Raw genomic sequence first — 21,674 nt, forward strand, 5'->3', positions numbered from 1 at the left:
ATAACCCAACATTTGAACGCTTTTCTGTAGTATGTTTTGTGTTTGCTGGGAGGGTACCATACAGGGACGTGCCACAAATATGGATCTCATCTTCGGACCTCTGGTGTAATAATGGCACCCTTTCAATCAATTTTAGTATAAAGATGGGTAATTTTTTCATACCCCAATCGCCTAACTGGAGCCCATTTTTTTTTATTTTTTTTTTATTTTGTAAAAAAAAATGTGAAATTGTGTTAAATATGTCCACAAATCTGGACCTTGGGTATAAAAATGGGTCAAATATTCATGGTATAAATATATGTTCAGATTCTCTGAGGTAGATCCCTACCCAAACCAAACTTGAGTATATACCCCACCCTGGGGAAAACAGCCTGCTATATCAATTCCTTCATACCACACTCTCTCTTGATTTATCCAATCGCCTTTGTGTTTCAGTGGGACTATCAGGCAGCACATTAGAAAACGAATCCAGTCTTGTAACTAGAATCTTGGGATACTGCCCAAGAGAACTTACTGATGTGGGCCGACTCTGCTTTGGTGTTACTGTAATTGGTGTACTGTCATCTGAATTTGATGATGGATATTGAGTTTGCTCCATCATGGATGATGGCGATCCTGTCATGGCACCAGAGTCTAAAGTATCTGCACTTTTCCAGTTTAGATTTAACTGATTTGGTCTTTGCACTGAATGATTTGAAGAAGTCAACTCGGGACTTTGCTGCTCTTTTTTTGTCAGAGTCACTTTAAGCGATACAGTACAAATTAACGATTTGTCTGTAGGTGACATCATATCACTTGATTCACGTCTATCCAACAATCCTTGGATTTCTGACGCGTCTGCTCCTCGTTTCAGCACAGGAGATCGCTGCCTCCACAGACGTTTTGGACTGCACGGTGACCGTCTTTCGCATCTGTCTTGCTTTTTATAGCTTTCTACTGATTTCTCACTGGCTACTGAAGTTCTGTTGCTGCCTGGTTTGGAGAAATCAAGTACGTAGTTATTTTCATTCTTGGTTTGACTACTAGGTTCAGAAGATGCTTTTTTCTCATCTTCTTCTCCATTATAACTTTTCCTCCTACCAAAGATTCCTTCTGTAAAGGAGAACCTGCGTGGTTGTTTTTGAGAATCATGATCATTTTGGGATGGTTCCTCTGGCAAATCGGCTTGTCTTGCCATTCTTTTCTGCAGCCACAATGGCACTGAAAACTTGCGCTTTCTTTTCTTGTCATCAATTTTGTTCTCACTTTTGTTGTCAGGTTTGCTTGCAGGGGGCTGTTCAAGCAAAGGGGATGTGGAACTTCGTCGAACTTCTTCCGATCGACCATTACACGTAGATTGGTCATAAACATAACAATTACTTTTCAAGTCCAAAGAGATGGGAGCAGTGAAACCACTGACAGGTACACCATTACCATTTGGTATTATACAGCTCTGCTCACACCCTGGCTTTTCATTCACCAGTTCCAAGTCAGTTTTCTTATGAGCAAGTTTTTCTGGGTCTACAACGCCCACATCTTGACTACCGCTACCAGATGTTCTCCATCTGTTTTGCGACATCTGATGTTGCATGGTGCTACGTATTGAAGCTTGACGAGCAAGGCTCAATGTCACCGATCGCGAGTTGCGTCTAGTACAACTCTTGGTGTTGACCCACTGTAAGATCACACGGCAATCTTTCTTGAACTGTTTAGTCAAAATAGTGTACAGGAATGGATTGGCACATGAATTGACTGGCAATACAAACACTGTGAGTACTTTTGCCCAATATAATGATATAAGATCCAGTTTAAAAGCAGACGTCAGACCGAAGAATGCAATGGGTGCCCAGCATGCAAAGTCCGTAAATACCAAGAGTGACATACGGCGTGCTACACGAGAGTCATTACAGTTCCAAGCATGTGAGCCTTGTATCGCGCAATAGATGCTGATGTAACATGCCATAATTATAATGAATGCAAACCCATTGAGCAGCATCAATCCGCTGATGTACGCCTTTGCTCCAGTCGTTGAGATATCAAATGGCAAGCAGACCGCATATCTGTAATAGCGGTTAACACCAAATATAGGCAGTGATGCTGCTACTATAGCAAATACCCATCCCAAACACATGATGACCATAGCATGTTGAAGCTTAAGTCTCTTCTCCAGGTGTAATGCATGCTTGATAGCATAAAATCTCTCCAAAGTTATGACACACAAGGTGAAGATGGACAACTCTGATGAGAACACCGCTAAGAAACTTGCCACGCCACAACCTTCGCTGAGCTGCCAATCTACGCCGTATTTACGGAATACGCCAAGGGTAGATGCATCCACACCAGCAAGAAATCCCAGGTAGATACCCATGGCAAAATCTGCACAAGCGAGATTGCATATCAGGAATCTTGACACATCTATTTTGGTACGACTGAAGACGATAACTGAGATGACGATTCCGTTGCCGATGAGCGCCAGGAGAAACACAAGCCAGACACCAACTCTAAGGTACCAGGAACCAAATAGGTCCGAACAGGGCATAAATGGATCTGAAAAAATAAATTATACCAAACAATTTTATTACCATGGATAAATAAAAATTACAAGAAAGAACACCTACTTAATCCTGTGGGTTGTTATGGCTAAGCATTAGGTTAGGCTTTATTTAAAGGTAGTGTTTTGATTAGAGGTAGGATTGGTGTTAAGCAAAAGATGCAATGATTATTAAATGTTTCATGAACATATTTCATGAACATATTGACCTTTTTGGAACAAAAAGGCATAAAAAACCTCTATTTTTTCACTCGCTACTCTTGCAAATGAGACTTTTTGGGTCAAAAACAGGGACTTTTTGGAACTTTGGTTTTTTTTACTGCTTTCAAGATGGTTACTTTCTATAAACTTTAAAGTTAAATAACATATAGATAGGTTTTTCAAATGTTGAAAGGAAATATGTGCAAATTATAGTAGTGGAGTAAATTACAAAATATCAATATAAGATGGATAAATAGCGCATAGAAAACTGGAGCTGGAGTTGTGTGAGGTATGAAGGACTAAAAGTAATGTTAGAGGCTTTGTTTGAACAAAAAGAGTGAAAATGCAAAGATTAACTGTGATTTCAGATCTGACAACTTTATTGCGCATTATGTGCTCCCATTCAAAATACATGGTGTAGCATTAATAAAAACTGTAAGGTTCAACTTGATTTTAACAGAATTAATGCTTCTTTACCTTGTCGCATTTTTTTAAACTTGGCTTTTGTCACAGTATTGCATTACTTGACACAATTTTTACCCTAAAAACCTCTTTTTCAGTTCAAAGTATTACAAAGGGCTTACTATATTTGGTAATTGTACAGTGGAAACTCATTAATACAAGCTCTGATAATACAAAAAACCTGATAAGACAAGCTTGATTTTCATGTCCCTGGCACTGAATCCCTATGTCCCTGGCACTGAATCCCTATGTAATATGTGATGGATAAGACAAAATCCTGATGACAAGCTCAATTTTGTGGCCCCACAAATTTTGTATTTAAGGGTTTCCACTGTATGTGTTTTGGGCTTTAGATACAGGTGTCAGAAATCAGAAATTGGATTAGTCATGTGATATATCACTAATTGCCTGGCTCATAACTGTTGCAACGCTTCTCTTACCTGGCTGTGGAATACAGGAGATATTTCTGATAGGAAGGGGTCCTGTAATCATGATTACTTCACTATAGTCTGATGAAAACGATGGTGATGACAAAAAGAATGGTAACACTGGATCAAAATCATCATAAGAGCCATAATAAGACTTGAAATCATATACATCTCCCACGCTTTGGTTATAGTCAGAAGTACCACCTGAGAAAAAATAAGTACAAATCAAAATTGATGGATATCATGATAATGGAATATTTAGCGAGATATACCCACACAAGTTGGGTATGCTTTTCTCACCCCAAACCAACTATGCTCATCAGCTAGTCTTGGAAGCATTTTTATCATTCTTGACTGCAAACATTACCTATCAAATCAATTTTTAAACTTGGGTGTCTGACAATATGCAACCCAGACCATGTGAATTGTTGATTCTGTGATATCATCTTATTCTATATTGGGGTCATGCTTTTGTGCCCCAAGTCAGAATAAAAAATCATTGAAACCAAACAATACACCATTTTTGGCAAAAATAAAAATTTCACATTTTAAGAATACAGTGGAAACTTGTTAATACAAGCTCTGATAATACAAAAAACCTGATGACAAGCTTGATTTTCAGGTCCCTGGCACTGAATCCCTATGTAATATGTGATGGATAATACAAAATCCTGATTAGATAAACTAAATTTTGTGGCCCCACAAATTTCGTATTGAAGAGTTTTAACTGTACTTACCTGAATTACTAAAGAAAAAATCTAATTCGTCTGCTCCAAGCCAATAATGTGTCTCATTCACCTCATTGTTGACTGCAGGTTGGCCACCTGCTATCATACTGCCTACGTATTCACAGCAATGGTATGGATATGCAGTCACAACTCTCTCTATTGCAGGCATCTGCTTTGGGGATGGAATCTCGTGGAGGCGCTCATTATGGGCAGTTTGCAGAATGATCAGGTTTTTGAGACCTCTGGATGGAAGGTGAGGGAACCGGTTATAAGCTAGGTTTCTGGAATAGAAATGTAATAATGAACTTGATTATATTTTTAAGGCAATGAAGCTGGGTATGTTGGGGGATACGGGGATGTGTGGCTGATACAGGTAGTATTTTATTGATTTTTTTAGCTATGGGTTGCAAATTCAAAAAACTGGTGATTTTTTCAAATTGTCTCAAATAAACTGGAATAAGCACTAAATTTTTCATTGTTTTGCAGCAAAATTTGTTTCAGCAAATTATTGAACTTCATATATTTGATTCTTTTCAGTGTTGGTTTTCCAAATCCCATCAACATATCCCCACCTAATCCAAAATCAAGACCCCCTTTGCAATGGAAGAATCCTGAGCACTATAGTTTGATCAGCTCATAATATAACATCGTGGATTAATATCAGTATACTTTATTTGGAGAATTTGTAGTTACTTGTGTAACATCTAGCCAGAAGTGTTATAAATTATTAATTGAAGGCCTATACTTTGTCTACTTTCTAAAACATGCAGAATATAGACCAGGCAGATCAACTATATCACTCTCAAGGTGGTGGCGTAGTGATAAAAGCCTAATAATTCCCACCGATTACGAACTGATCAAAGCATATGTGATTCAATACTAACCATTTTGAGGGGGAAATATTAAGACCAGTGTTGTAGTCAAGACCTCTATGTCCGAGACCGAGACCGAGACCGAGACCAAGACCTGCCCGTCCGAGATCGAGACCGAGACCGAGACCGAGACCAAACCTTCCGAGACCAAGACCACCCCTTCCGAGACCGAGACCTCTAAGTTCCGAGACCAAGACCGAGACCCGAGACCTTGGTTTAATCCCTGGGATACTCAAGTTTGGTTTGGGTAGGGGTGTGCCGCTGAGAATTTAAAAGGAACCCATCATTGTACCAACTGTTCAAGAAATTTGGACCTGCAGTTAACACTTGTCTTAATTTTTGCAATTTTTTCTCCAAATTGTGGGAAAATTTCAAAAATGTTGGCGATAGTGGAGGCAAAATTAGGCTAGTGTGTGAAGGGCTGAAACAACAGTGCTTGTGAAGCGCTAAAAAATTGAGCAATTTTACCATATTTGGGCCAAAAACACACTTGTTTTTCGTGCTGAAAAGAAGATGCACACTGCACAGGGCAACTATTTGTTCATCTATTTTGCTTTTGTGGAGAATGTTCCCCTTGCAAAAGTTAAGTGGGATCCTCACTTCCACCACCTGCCCACCTATGTTTAATCATGAACTGAAATTGGAAGCTCACATCCAAACAAGCTCACTTATGATTCATTTATAACTTTTTATAACCTTATAAAATGATTTCTGTATCTTTATTCTTAACAATTTCTTCAACATTCATTGAAATTTAGGGTAAGGAATAAATAATGAACAAAAACAGAAAATCATATCTTTTTCTTCAGGTCTCGACAGGTCTCGAACAAAAAACCGTTCGAGACCGAGACTTTTGAGGTCCGAGACCGAGACTTTTGAGTTCCGAGACCGAGACCTTGACATCCGAGACCGAGACACTACAAAAAAGGTCTCGAGATGGTCTCGAGACCGAGACCTGGTCTCGAGACCTACAACACTGATTAAGACCACACTATATGACCACATACAGGCCCGTACGGTAGCCTAGGGGTGCAAAGGGGGTGATGCCTCCCCATGAAATGACTCCCAAAAATGTCTGTCTCAACAGTCTCATAATAAATTGATGCAGAAAATTACCTAAAATCTGCACCCCACCGGTTGATTCTTGTGCTTCGATCATGCTTAAAAAGTCTGCCTTTGATTCAGAATCAGTAAATACAAGGTATTCTGTACTATACTTACAGGTTTTGGAGTTGTTCAAAGTGATCAAAGGCATCGGCATGAATCTCTTCTATCATATTGTTGCTTAAATCACTACAAAAAAAAAGAAAAAAATGTTGGCTACATGAATGCATTCAACATATTTGTACTGCACACTTCATATCACTGCACTTTTATTCCATTGTATTTTATAGGTATCCCCATCAACCGGGTCATTTGTTGCTGCTCTGAATGGTAACGATTCAGTCCTTAATGGAGAGCGAGATGGGAGATAAAAGAAAATATTCCCTATTTGAAGAATTTCTTGAAAAAAAGAGCCAAAAACATGCACTTTCGCATGTTTTCTGACAATAGAGTCACAAAAATCACAGACTTGGAACAAGTCTAAGCTTTCAAAATCTTGAGTATATGCTCAAATTTTGCTCTAATTTTCACTTTTTTGTGTTACTTTAATTAAATAGTTGCTTATAAGAATGAAACATGTCTTTTCCAAAATTTAGAATGCATAAACTGAAATTAGTCTTAGGCCAAAAAAAAAAATTTAAACAGTTGGGTCGGTAGGTCGGTTTTTTTAATTTTTTTTTTACAGATATTGCACTTGAAACTGACAATTTGAAGACTGGTAAATAAGTCAAAACATACTGGTTTAACTCTTGAGATGGTTCTGCATGTTATACTGTTCATTTTCTTTACATTTTCTTTCTTTTTATACTAACCACTGTTTTATACGATGTCCCATCGATGCCAAAAAATAAAAAATAAAAAATAAAAAAATTTTTTTTTAAAATTCAAAAAAACACAAAAAATTCAAAAAAAACAACCAGGGTACACGGGTCGGTCGGACGTGGACAAACAAACAATTTTTTTTGGCCTTAGTACAAGTCTTTGGGCTTGATTGTCACCGCATCCTAAAAACACCCAAAAAATGCATGTTTTTGGCCCTTATTTCCAAAAATTGGCTAAAAATTAAAATTTGACTTTTATTGCTAGTTAGGACTAACTAAAGGATTAGGATTTATCTATGTTTCATTTGGCAAAACATGATAATAATTTTTTATTCAAAAAAATGCTGCAATGCCATACTTTTGCTCATTTCTGGCATACCAGGTTAAATTGTTATCTTGTACTGTTTCTACTGCAATCATCAGCCTATATTGCCCACTATTCGCCAGCGAAGTGGTTACATAACTCCTTGGTAACTGGATCAAACACCTTTTGGAATTGGTAGTACATGCCATAAACTTTGTGTTGCGATCATTTTGATCATGGTGCAGAACTCAAAAGCATGATCCAATAAGCCCAATCGCCATTCTAACTTCCGGTTTTTGAGAGCAGTTTTGGGACACTTTGACCTCTGACATATCGGGAAAATTGATGTAATTATTATTAATTTTCTTATTATTGTCATAATTTTGATCATTAAAAATACCAAATAATTAATTTATAAAATACTGATATTTTTCATATTTGTTTTAAATATTGTAAAACATTTTAGATTATATTTTGTACGTACAAAAACCCAATATTTCTGAATTTTCTGAAAGGTCAAAGGACAAAGTGTCCCAAAACTGCAAAAACTGTCCTACAATGCATTGCAAACTTCCAATGCCGATTGGGCTTATTGACACAGTGATAATCGGATTACATGTAACACTTCGCTGGCGAATTGATGATGATGTTACTCTGCAGATGCAAATCACCACCCAATCAAAATAAAAATTCCTTTAAAAAAGGAATGGGCGCCCAACTGTTTGGATACTTTTTTTTCTCTTTAAAACAATAATGTAATATTAGCATAGAAAGAAGTCCATTAATTTTGTATTTTAAACAAAGAATATACGCACAACATTTTATCCCGAACATATCAGAAAACAATAATAAAATCAAATCCAAGCAAATTGTGGTTTTATTTTCTAAGCTGGGCATACTTTTAAGCAAAACAGTTATGAAGTAAATCTAGCAAGACCGAAATTAGACGCTCTTTGCAAAGTCAAGCCAAACAAGAGAAATGTGTCTGATTGGGGAAGGTGTTCTGACAATCCAAATATAAACTTAGTCCACCTCAAATGACCTGTAACAATTTGTGATTGACATTACTTAATTCACCTCGGATGACTTTGATCTGACATTCAACTTTTTCGTTCTTACACCAATCATATCCATAACAATTTAACTCTTACAACTTCCTGTCAACTCTCTAATTTAAAACTCTGTCTGTTTGCCTTTTCTGTCTACAGTTTGTTACAATTATTATGATAAGCAAACATTGCTGGGTAGATAACAGGATTTAGTTATTTACTTAATCCAATCATGGAGGTAGTATAGCTACAACCTTGGCGAAAAATGTTGCCACACCTGAGCGTTAATTGGCCAACATCCTTCCCGCTCCCCTATTGCAATGTTGATTTGGACAAAATCGTCATCATTTCTACATTACAGTCTCCCAACATTGGAAAATGGGGGTGGGGGGTGGGGAAGGGCAAGTGTAATCTGAATGTGCATTTGCAACTATTATACAAAATAGTACGGAACTATCCCATATTTAGCTTCGATTATGCTTTTAACACCAGAACGTGCTGGTGTGGCAACAATTTCCGCCAGAGTTGTAGTAGGCTTACTGCCACCATGATCCAATCATGGCAATACGGTCCAAATTTGGTCTCCAGTGTTTTAAAATACAACAATGTAGAACATGTATAATTAATATGCCGTGTTGTTTGCATACAGTTTTCGGCCCAATTGTGCCACCATATTGCAACTTTGGCAATAACCGCTATATAGATTCTATGGTAATTAGCAAACAAAAGCCATCAGTAGAGTCCTCGTTAATTGATTTTATCACTATGGACCACAATAGTCTCATCCCAATGGCATAGTCCAATAACCTGAATTACATAATCATAGTGCAAAATTTGACCTCAAGTTGCAGAGTATGAGTTTGTGTACCCAAATTTTCAAAGGATGAAAGTAGGCCTACAAATGTATTAGGGCTTAAGAACTGTTCCCATGATAGATGAGCATGTTGTGGATCCTAGTATATGGTCACCGTCTATCGGGTTTCTAAGGCACACGGTAAACTGGTTGAACCCATACAAAGGTCAGGATTTATTTGGTGTTTTTATAAATCCTAATTTTGTATTTTAAACAAAGAATATACGCCACCATTTTATCCTGTGCATATCAGAAAACAATAAGAAAATAACATCCAAGCAAATTGTGGTTTTATTTCTGAGCTGGGCATAATTTTAGCAAAACAATTATGAAGTCAATCTAGCAAGAGTGAAATTAGAAGCTTTTCACAAAGAATCACAAAGTCATGCCTATATTTTGGCGCCTCCGTAGAGGGCGCCAAAAATGGGAAGCCCTATAAAGCAGTGTACTTACAGATATTCTAGCTGTGTAAGATTAACAAATGCATCAGCAGGAATCTTGGTGATGTGATTAGACTTTAAGGTGAGATCCAAAATGGCTGATAATCCTCGAAATGGTTGACCCTCTAAAGATGAAATCTTGTTGACTCCTAAGTGGCTGTGGTAATTAATAAAGAGATTGGTGTTAATCAGGAAGTAAATGCAAAAGCTCTAGTACATTTATAGTTGTGAGATGCAACTTAACTAAAAATAAATTTCACAAAAGGATCACATTAAAATTTCAACCTTTTGTGAAAAAAATATATTAAGTAACATCCCAAAAGTTTGATGATGACCTATAAATAATTTAGGTAATGGGGCTATGCAGAACGCATCCTGCACAAGAACAAATAAATACAATGAGGAACGATTGCTCGCTACAAGAAGAAACTGAATAATATTATTAATGAACAAAAGAACAGTTTACCAACCCAGAGTGTTACAGTTAAACAAGACAACAAATAAACACAAATCCCAACCGGCACATAACCCAACCTATTAACAAAATTTCAGTAGGAGGCTGATCCCCTACCTCACTCCTTGTAACAAATATTGAACATTTCAACCTCAAAAGATCAACTTTGACCGATATTTTAACTAGTGTTGTACTAATGTAATGGGACGTTTTAGCCCCTCCCCTTAAAACAAAAGGACTTTCATTCATAGGATGTCATCAAACTTTTGATTTGTTCCCTTAGCAGTGAGGCAAACAATTTTTTTACAAATTATTTCTGAAAGTGACATTAAACCTGAAGAAAATTGATGTGTTATGGGTAAACTTACAGATTGGCAAGCTTGGAGCATCCTGACAGACACGGTATCGTTGTTAACGCATTGGAATGCAGGTCTCTGAAAAGGGTAAACAGTCAATGCAAATGTTGTGTTAGTAGTAGTACAAACCTCTCAAACCTTATTGACCATCTTTTTTCTGTGGAATTTCATTCAGACTTGATTATACCCCAAAAATCAAATCAATTATTGCAGATTATTTTGTTCACTATAATCAAATTAAGTATTTCTTGGCCAAACTGGAACACTGTGAACGCTAGGCTCCGCGATAAACACACACGAATATAGCACGGTACAGAAGAAAGTATACACGCGCCTTACACTGCGTACCCGCTTAGTACACTACATGGATGATTATAGTTAATAATGGATAATGGAAGTTTACTGTTTAATTGAAAGTGCTTATCATTATGTATGTGTTCAAGTGGGTGGAGTGTGTCTATATTGTAAACCTCATCAATCAGGGACACTCACATGAGAAAACACATACCATAATAAGGGCATAGCGTACTGTATGGCCTATAATATAATGGGTGTGTGTGAACAGGCAGATGTGTATGTATGCATTTGTAAATGCCTCCAAACGAGGACCTACATTATGGATACACACCATACAACGAGGACACACCTCCAAACAAGGACGTCCTCGGTTTGTTACTATGAGCAGGATGATGTAAATGATGCAAATATGCATATAAGATAGGTCCCCCATCTAGGGGGTATAGGACGGGTCACAGTTGGATAGTAAGTTGTCTGGTGTGTCTGTGTGAGGTCCATGGTGTGTCGATTAAAAACGGGTGTGTGGGTCCTTGGTTTAATCCTCGTTAAATCGAGGTCCTCGTTTGGAGGTATTTACAAACAGGGGTGTGTGGGCAGGGGATGAGTATGGGGTGTGGGGGGGTGCGTACGTGTGTGATCTACTTACAGCTTCCTAAGATATGGTACCCTCTGGCACAGATCACCAGGAACAGTCGAGATAGAACATCGATCTAGAATTCTGTCAATACAAAGAAAAAACAAATGTTAATTGACATTAGAGTTGTTTGAATGCAATCTTGAGTAGAAATACTGATTCCCTCCATTTCAGGCAGTTTATCTTTCTTGCACTTGTACAAATAAGCAGATTACGCTGTAAAAATACTCTTCTTCAAGTTCCCTCAAATTAAATATTCTGTATTTTTACAGAGCAATTGGCTAACTATGACTCGATTATTCTCTTTTCATTGACCTCCTTTCAACTGATCAACAAAAATGTAAAAACAAGGTAAACAAGGGAAGAGGCTTACACAGCATACACTGGAACATGGAATAATAACACAAACATAACAAACTAGTGCACAAGATCAAATTAATGAATGGAAGAAATGCACCTTTTTGCCCCAAATTTTCTGTAACAACACACCAAAACATTTAAAATCCAGAGTAAAATACTTTCAGTCAGCTTTTTCAGTAAAGTAGAAACATGAAATTGGGGAGGTTTTTGAAATATTGAAAAAAAAATATGTGAAAAAAAAACTCCAATTTTGTCAGTCTGATCAGCAAAACATTGCACATAATGATGTATATTTTTGTTTAAAACAAATTTTTGAAAAAGAAGTCAAAATTGTGCACAAAACATCCTTACATTTTAAAACAGTATCATGTTTGTGAAAGCTGTATTTGGTGCATGGTCTTAATTTGCATCTTTTTGCACAAATGAATCCAAAATGTATGCTTTTAGTGTGCCAAAATCCAAAATAATTTGAAAATCTGGATGGCAGTTTTCTGCAAATCTTTCTTTGTTTACACACGTTTGCTGGCGGTAACAACATACCAAATGTGACTTGGTTTGCGCAGCATCACGCAACGCAAATCGCACCCGTATAACAATATATCTCATACAAGTTAAAACACTTCAATTTAATTTAATTTTTATTTTTTTTCATTGATAAAATTAAAAAACATACAAAAGAGAAAATAAAATTCCATGTGAGATGGAAGAGGTGCAAAGGAAAAAGCCTGATGATGTTCTTTAGCAAAAAATTCATGATGTGTATGGTTTTCATCACATATCCATACTATTGAAAGTATTATTTACTCATTATCGAAGTGATTTTCATGGGGTCAAAAACCATGACTTTGTGGAAAAATTGCTGTGAAAATGGCAAATTATTTGGTTTTCATTGGGGGAAACTGGGGGAAAGATATCTGACTGGGGGCATTTACCTCTCCTGATGCTATCACTGAACAGAAGGCAAACTATGAGACAAATAATGCACGTACACTCACTCAGAAAACTTGTCCCTTTGCTCTTTGCTACTGCAAATATCTTAACAATTGAAATATTATTCATTTGGTGTATCAGACTGAAGATTACTTGGGATTTCAACTCAAAATATTACACCAAGTCATGCTCACATAATGACTGACATTTCAAGATTTAGGAAACCTTGAGGTTTCAAATAATGCATGTATAAGACTGTGACTGAGGGTCAGAATTTCACAAAACGAATTTCAAAAAAAGAAATTGCACCAAGTCATGTCTACCAATGACCAACATCTCAAGATTTATGAAATCTTAATCTCAAGATTTATGAAATCTTAATCTCAAGATTTATGAAATCTTAATCTCAAGATTTATGAAATCTTAATCTCAAGATTTATGAAATCTTAATCTCAAGATTTATGAAATCTTAATCTCAAGATTTATGAAATCTTAATCTCAAGATTTATGAAATCTTAAGCTCCAACTTCAGACTTCACCTGGTAACTACACCAATTTTTACACTTAGTCATGTCCCAATGGTGGTTGCTATCTCAAGATTTTGATAATCTTAATTTCGTTGGTGGTATGAAGCATGATGATGCTTCCATATATTTCAAAATTTAGCACAAAGGGAGAATAATTCCTATGAATAAAATGACTGAAGTCGCTGGATGTGGAATCTCAGCGCTGCAATTCTCTCAAGATTCACGTTTTCTGTTTGGATGCCCAAGATTCTACATTGTAGTGTAATATTACATCCTCAAAACATATGCAATAATATAATATAATCGGCAAGTGTGATTGGTAAGTGGTTTTTTTAAGGTATGATGAAATTTGATACTGGAAAAGCTGAAATGCCATGGAAATGGTGAAAATTATATTGAGTTATTGACTAATTCAGTTCTGAGTTTACACTAACTTCATTCCTGGAAGCAAAAGTAGAAAATCGGATTAACAATCGACACATTTGTATCAGCTTACAAGCTCTAGTTTGTTTTCATTTGTGTTGATGGGTGGTTGAGTTGCAGTTCAATGTCTTAGATAGGCCGATTTGATGCAAAAACATGCTTATTTATCATTCAGAGCAACAAAGATTTTAATGCACTTCAACTTTTTCAAGGATTTTTGAGCAGCAGTTAGAAAACATTGTTGGATCTCAGTTCTGCACTCCTTTGCATAGCAAAGTGGGTAGAAAATGGCATTAACAATATTAAAGGGAGACATTTCTAGTACCGTACATGAAAGTAACAGATTTTGTTGCTGAAGATCTTGTCATTATTGGGCTATTCCAGTTAAAATCCATGGAAGACATATGACAATAATCTCCTACATAGGGGGTGTAGATTTCAAATGGAGTCACCCATTCAGGTAACCCTATTTGAAATGTTCACTCCCAAGCAAACACAAAAATGTAAATGTCTGGTTATATAAAGATTTTTTAATGTTATTGTAAAATATTTTGGGCAAACATTTTTGCAAAATTATTTGTTAAGAGTTAAAGAGGAAGCCCCGCTAGAGCAGTTCTTCTGTGGTGAACCAAATCTGCCAGGTTATCAAATTAATCAGTGACAAGGTTATCTCTGAATTTGACTGGAGCTGATGTTATTGTATCAATTAGCACCTCTCAAATTCATTCAGATAACCTTGTACTTGATTAATTTGATAACCAGGCAGGTTTGGTTCAACCCAGAAGAACTGCTCTGGCGGGACTTCCTCTTTAAATAACATTATGTTAGAATGTTTCATACCACATTTTCAAAAATGTTTTATGAATGGTATTAAAACATTTTTATACCCTTTATATCTCGAAATTTAAAGGTCATTCCTTCCACAAGGGGTGTAGGGTTTTCAACTTGAATAACCCAATATTGATTAATATATTCATTGTGAAAAGTTTACAAATATATCACTGGGGACACGTCTTTCCCCATTTCATCATGTTTATTCAATTGTCCCTTTCACTCATTTCATGTCTGAAATTCCTTGGCCTTAGTTGAACTCCAATCTATATACATGTAGGCAGATAGAAGTAAACACTGCTGAGATAACACTGGGGCACTCTTTTATAGAAGCCTCGCTGTAATCAATAACACTTACTGGATTATACCTAATTAGTGACCCTCCCCTAATAAGCACCCCCTACGTCCCTACAGAATTTTCCAGTTGACAATCATCTAAGCGCCTACTTTTCAATTGTACCTGTATCAACTAAATCCCATCAATGTTGAAATAAAATTACAAAATTTCTAAACCTTCCTATTCAGGATTATTGTGATTTTGCCCTCAGCTAAAGTTTTTCTAATGTTTATGTGCATGTTTTAAAAGGGCATTTCGTGATCCACAGCATCATCCCCCACTTTTCTCAAAAAAGTTGAGATTGTTATACCACTGGAAGCCTCTAGCTACATAATGTTTATGTACAAACAATTTCTTGCAGATTAATTTATTTAGCAAAAATATTGTGAAATTTGAATTATGTTCCGGTACACCAGAACGAAATTACAACACATCGTCTATGGAGCATTGTAATACATATAATCATGCGTAACTCACAAACGCAAAATCAGAATCAACTAAAATAAGCTTTTTTCGTGGATATCTACTGGAAAATGTCATAAAAAGAGGTTGCTAGGATCACGAAATACTCCTTTAACTTTCTGTTTAAACAATTTTAATAAACGCCACCGAAAGTGACTTCTATATATTAAAGTGACTGGGGTGCTAATTAGGTCAAATACAGTGCATTAAATCATAGATCATCTATGATTAGATTCACCCCTACATTTATATTTTATAATATTTGGCAAAGAATAATCACATTAAAATTTGAGTGAAATCGTATATTAAGGCTTAATGTTACTTGGAAATTTCTGTAGAAATTTTCCTTGAATTTGTGAAATGATTATATAAGATCATTGGTAGAATACTATGTCAAGCTATCATTGATCCTTGGTCCTTTAAGATTTCTCATCAGATTTCAAACAGTTTAAGAATGGAGATGATTGATGACATACTCAGAAAAGATGATAACTGCTACTTCTGACAAGATCAAGATGTATTAGGAGCTCAACTTGATCAAACTTTCCATTAAACTATATTCTGGATGTTTATTGCCATACATAGTAGGCTATACCTTAAAGGCATTAACAAAAAATGATTTTAAGAAATATTTAAAGACTTCATTTTATCAGCGAAAGCTAGCGAATACAATGCTACATTCCAGAAATTGCTCGGTTAAATATGTGCATTACGTTCTTTTCCCAAAGAGTCTAATATCTCAAAAACCTATAAAAATTAATTCTTACTTTTGCGCTGATGTAACTTTTTATCAGTCTATAATGTAAACACTGTCAAGATGCTACTTCAGAACTGCTTTTGTTTGCATCCAATTCCAAAGGGACCTTGAATCTGTAAAACTGTGAATCCTTATTTATCTATCTCTACATACATTGAGTGTTGTTAAAACATTTTAAAGACATTTTTTTTTTCTGAGCTTGTCCTTCTTTGAACTTTTATGATCATCATTGAAATATGCATATGAAATGATTTAAAGATGGTATTTATGTGTGCGTTTTTGTCGGCTTAAAGATATAAGTATTTACGTGCTAGGCATCAAGATGCCATTCTTCAAAACCATTTGCATAAAAGCTTCTAAATCTGTGAATCCTTATTTATCTCTTCTCTACATACATCGAGTGTTGTTGAGACATTTTAACTTGATACTGTTTTTCTGAAATTGTCCTCATTTGAACTTCTTTGATCATTATTGAAATATTCATCTGCTTTGTTTGCATTGAAATGGAACCTTACATTTGCTAATAATGTGAATCCTTAGTAACTTCTATGCATACATAGTGTTGTTGACAGAAATACACTTTTTTCTGAAATTGGAAATTGTCCTTTTTTGAACTTATGATCATTACTGAACAATGCAATTTTGAAATGATTATACAGATGCTATTTTGTGTGCAAAATGGAATAGTTTTATTTTGTGCGTGGTGCATGTGTGTACACTCTAAATTAGAAAGACTTAAAATTTAAATCTTAGTTGAGACTTGAAAATTTTTAAGTCTAAAAGATTTATTTTATGCAGGGTTTGATTTAAATTTTCTTTGGGATCGGGAAAAAGAAAATCTATTTTTAAATCTTTCGAAAGACTTAAACAGTAAACCAATCACAACGCGATGGTGCGTGCACATGATCAAATCGAAACGTTTTCCTGGACTGCTCAGCCGCCATCTTTCTTTTGCGATTTCGTGTGGTGGCGAGCGAATGAATGAAGTGATATGGACGCATTTGTTTTGCAGAATGGCATCCCAGATGCTGTAATTGCCAATGTCAGTGACTATAACTTCCATGAGAAAGCTTACATTGTTGTGCACGAAGGGCCAATGTGAACATTATCTTCAAACGCCGAGGTAGTAGTCTGTGCTTCTGTTGTATAAGCTTACCTATACACATAATATAATTTATAAATGGGTAAGCTTATTTCCATGAAGGATCACACTCGGCCACTGCAGTGACACTGAAATTATCACTGGCACTGCAGACTATTGCTTGAACTTTATGAAAGAAGTAGTCCTGACTTGGCATTACTGCCGTGAATAGACATATTGCTTGATAAGAAGTCACACAGACTTGTATTTAATATCGATATTTAAATCCCCATAAAGATTTATATTATTTTGAAATAAATCCCAGATATGCTTAAAAGTAAATCTTAAAGGACTTGAATATTAAATCCAATGGGCTTGCATTTTTAAATCCCTGTGGGACTAAAATTTATCAAACTTTGTCAAGACTTATTTTAATCCTATATTGATTGGTCCCTAACTACAGTCTCTGAAAGTTTTGAAAGTAAGTCTTTTGGATTTGAATTTAAATCCCTGTAATATAGAGTGTAGTGGGGGGGGGGGGGGCCACCAAGTTGGAACCAACACAAAATCCTGCAATGGAACTCCTTAAGTCCTAAGTACAAAATCATATACAAAACCATCTACTTTAGGTATTAACAGTCAGTTATTTTTCAATCCTGGATCCACCACTGATGATAGAGCACCAGATGGTTCTAAATCGTCTTTGTCCTCTATATGGAACCCACAAGAAAAAAAGTTCTTTAAACTGAAAGAACCTTTTATGCACAAATCAATTGTAGTCCCGGCCCCCCGGGACTACAATTGCCCCGGGTACCGTGTTCAAAGTCCCCATGAGTGTTTCCCCCGCATACGACCCGGCACAGTTGTGAGTACTCTTTGTGCATTAGGTTAGTGGGGACCTACCCGGGGATGTAATTTTGGAAACTGTTACAAACATGTTACAGTCCCGGCTTAGTCCCCGCAGGGCGGGGCACTATTTCTATGTACATCCCAGGGTACATCCCCAGCCAAGTCCCTGCCCCTAGCCCCGGGTACCGTGTTCGAAGTCCCCATGAGTGTTTCCCCCGCATACGACCCGGCACAGTTGTGAGTACTCTTCTATTAAGCGTCCCGGTACACTCCCGGGTAGATCCCGCCTGTTTGAGAGGCATTACATCCCCGTGACACTCCCCACTACGTCCCCAAGACTGCGAGGGGACACATTGAGCTGTTACATCCCGGCCAAGTCCCGGCTCGGACCTCATATTGCCAGGCCCCTGGGGGCCGGGACTACAATTGATTTGTGCATTAGGTTAAACTGGCTCCTCAGGATACATATTTATTTACTACAGGAAGCCATTGCACATAAATTGTTTGTATTTTTTTGGAAGAATAGCACAAGTTGTAAAATTGAATATGTCAAAATAACTTCCCTTCATATTAATGCATATATGTTTCCATTTTGGATCCCCTGAACATGTGAAAATTAAGCGGCTAACATAAAAATATGAACTACTCCAGTTGGAGAACATCCTCCTCCTCATCAAGTGAGTCGTCTATGCATGAAATACTTCATCTATCATAGGAAACACTGTGCAAATACAATGCAGATCTAATATTGCTTCTAATCTATTTGTTTTATATTAATTCAACAATAAAATCAGGATTTGGTATCATGTTGTTTTTCTTTTTTGTTATTGATTTCGACTTTTAGCAAGGCTATCATTTAACATAGTTTGCATTTTGAAAAATCAAAATTTGAAAATGAATGATAATGCCAAGTTGTTTAGAGTATATTTTCAGACCTGGCAAATACTTCTTTGTGACTTCATGTTCTTGCATGCAGAGACCTATTTGTTAATTTATTATTGTTTATTTTATGAGTAAAAAAAATCAAAAGCAGAAGTACAGTGCAAAACTTGAAACTTATCAGTTTTGAAGAATGATTCTTATAGCCTATAACATGGTCTTTTATTACAGTTTAATACAAGTAAAATTACAGGTAAAAATACTGTCTCAAAGCTTACAAACATTGTAAAATTCAATACAGTTTGTTCCTTTACAATTTTCCCCAAGTCAAATTTATTCTAATTAAAAGTGTCAATCACACTATTCTTCCAACAAATTCATTTAAAACAGATACTTATGTTACAAAAAATGGGGAAAATATTAAACTGGCAAATATTTACGAGACATATATGCACACCGGAAAACAACTGCATGTATGCTGGTGCTTTGATGCATACAATTGTTTTCTAAGCAATTAAACTTTTTTTGTCTTTCTGATTAGACTCGAGCCGGGGACTCGAGTGTTGATTTTGAAAAGAAAAAGAATTAAAATAGAAACACTTTTCTATAATTATATTGTCAATGGTTAAAGAAAAGGAGATTTAGCCAGAAAAATTGTCAGCAAACAATGTCTACATCCCCATCTGCACGTACCTTTGTACCAAGTGGGTTAATACTTTGAATACTATGGCACTCCACATGTGACAATCCCGGGGGGGGGGTACTCAGTACAAATGACCATACAGGGACGTGCCGCAAACATGGGTAGCATTTTCGGCCTTCTGGTATATCAATGACCCCTTTTTCAAACCCTATTTTGGTATATGAATGGGTCCTTTTTTCAAAATTGTCTCAATTTTTTCGGAAAACAGCCCAATTTTTCCTTAATCTAGTCAAAATTTTCCCAAATTTTTGGGGAGTTTTGTAAAAACTAAGACAATTTTGGTTAAATTCGGCAAAAATTTTGACTTTTGGTATATCAATGGGTCCAAATTTCTTGAAAAATTGGTATATTTATGGGTCCACTTCCAAAATCTCAGCGCACGTCCCTACCCAAACCAAACTTGAGTACCCCGGGTGACAATAAATCTGCATCAATCTGGACTTCTATTATCCAGATCAATGTCAACCTGTCTTGTGACATGCAGGGTGTCTCTGAAGAACTGTACCATCAGAAAAAAAGTGCAGTGATTTATAGTGCACTGCACACACAGGCACAACACCTAGACATTGATCCACAAGCCTCAGCACACTTTTCAGTGTGTTTGCACACACACAGGTACGTGGGAGTATCAAGAGGGATTTGTTCTAGCTACCACAGCAGGATGCTTGACCGACCATTCCAGTACTTTCACAATGATTTGCCCCATATTCAGGATGTTTGTTGAGCTGTTAAAACGCTTCATAGAAGGCTGTTTCAGCCTTTTTTGCAGGCGGCGAGCGGCATGATAAACAGAGACAGCAAAACTGCTCACTCGTATGGCACATATTTTGTCTAATAAAAGAAACTGGTTTACTCAGTGAAGAGCCTGAGTGTCTTGATAAGAAAAACCTGATTTCTTGATCAAAAAAACTGCTTTGTCGATCAAGGAACCAGGAATTCCATAGATAAACATGGTTTAAAAATCAAAGATGGTCTCATATCCCTGGAAAAACCAGAGCAGTATATTGATTTCTCTCTTAGTGCATACTACTTGCCATATGCTCGGAACAACACAGAAGTGAATTTTGCAGCTGTCTTGATCTCGGATACGCCGTTCAACAGAGTGATCGGAGCCTAACCAACACGGCACATTTACAACCGTTATGGCGCACTCTCACCCCGTAATAATTAAATTGGTACTGTAGTTAAATAATTTGAGGGTTGGTTTGTGGGGTTCATTATCGACCCCAACAGTTTTTGCTTGTATTAATATTATTTATTAACATACTTGTTTGGTTTGTGATATTGTAAGCATTTAAAACTTCAAACTAATCCCATTCAATTACACGGACGACGAAGGAAAATAGTAAATTTGTGCCATCACACACCACCTGCATTTTTGTTATACTCCTGCATGGCGCATCCTCACCAGAGCTTACACTCAACTTTTATTAATCATGTGGTCTATTGTTTTAGCTTGGGCTAGATGCTTGTGTTTTAGGCCTTTTATTGAATATGTCACTGACACAAAAATATTTTATGTGAAAGTCCTTCAAAAATTGGCATCGGAAATCCCGGTGTTGTCACTTACCATTGACTATGTGTATACATGATCGTTCCCAAATTCACGGAAAAAAGGAGTAATTTTGAAAGTATGTCCACGTACATAAATGTTCGCGATATTTAAAGAATAGGGGTATTTTTGATGATGGTATCCTCGAAATTTAAAAAAAGGTATATTATTATCTATTTGAGTGTATATATGCACTGTTCTTTTATTTGTTAAACTCATCCAGGCTTATCCTCATCCAGGCTTATTGAAAGGACAACAGAGTTCTCCTGAGACAAAAAAAATTCAAAATTGTGTTTTTTGTGTCCTTGAAATGTTAACAAATGGGTGCTTCATTTAGTAAATGTGTCCTTGAAACCCTCCAAAAGAGGTATTTTGTCCGTTTTCATGCAAAATAGGGTACAAAATTGCTGTAAATGTCCTTAAAAGCATGCAAAATAGGGGTCCATTTTT

General features: G+C 36.4%; 1 protein-coding gene across 1 annotated transcript in view; it reads right to left on the minus strand.

Moving 5' to 3' along the window:
- Positions 1–211: 211 nt before the first annotated feature.
- Positions 212–21,674, minus strand: part of LOC140154172 (uncharacterized) — an 85,242-nt gene continuing 63,779 nt past the window's right edge. Inside the window, exons 8-14 of the mRNA XM_072176780.1 lie at positions 11,546–11,617; positions 10,615–10,680; positions 9,806–9,949; positions 6,443–6,514; positions 4,359–4,630; positions 3,634–3,825; positions 212–2,526 (exon numbers count right to left, since the gene is read on the minus strand). Of these exons, the coding sequence (XP_072032881.1) occupies positions 389–2,526; positions 3,634–3,825; positions 4,359–4,630; positions 6,443–6,514; positions 9,806–9,949; positions 10,615–10,680; positions 11,546–11,617 (2,956 nt within the window). The 3' untranslated portion in view covers positions 212–388. The remainder of the gene's footprint in view (positions 2,527–3,633; positions 3,826–4,358; positions 4,631–6,442; positions 6,515–9,805; positions 9,950–10,614; positions 10,681–11,545; positions 11,618–21,674) is intronic.

The sequence above is a fragment of the Amphiura filiformis genome, chromosome 6, assembly GCF_039555335.1.
Source record: "Amphiura filiformis chromosome 6, Afil_fr2py, whole genome shotgun sequence".
NCBI classification, from domain to species: Eukaryota; Metazoa; Echinodermata; class Ophiuroidea; order Amphilepidida; family Amphiuridae; genus Amphiura; species Amphiura filiformis.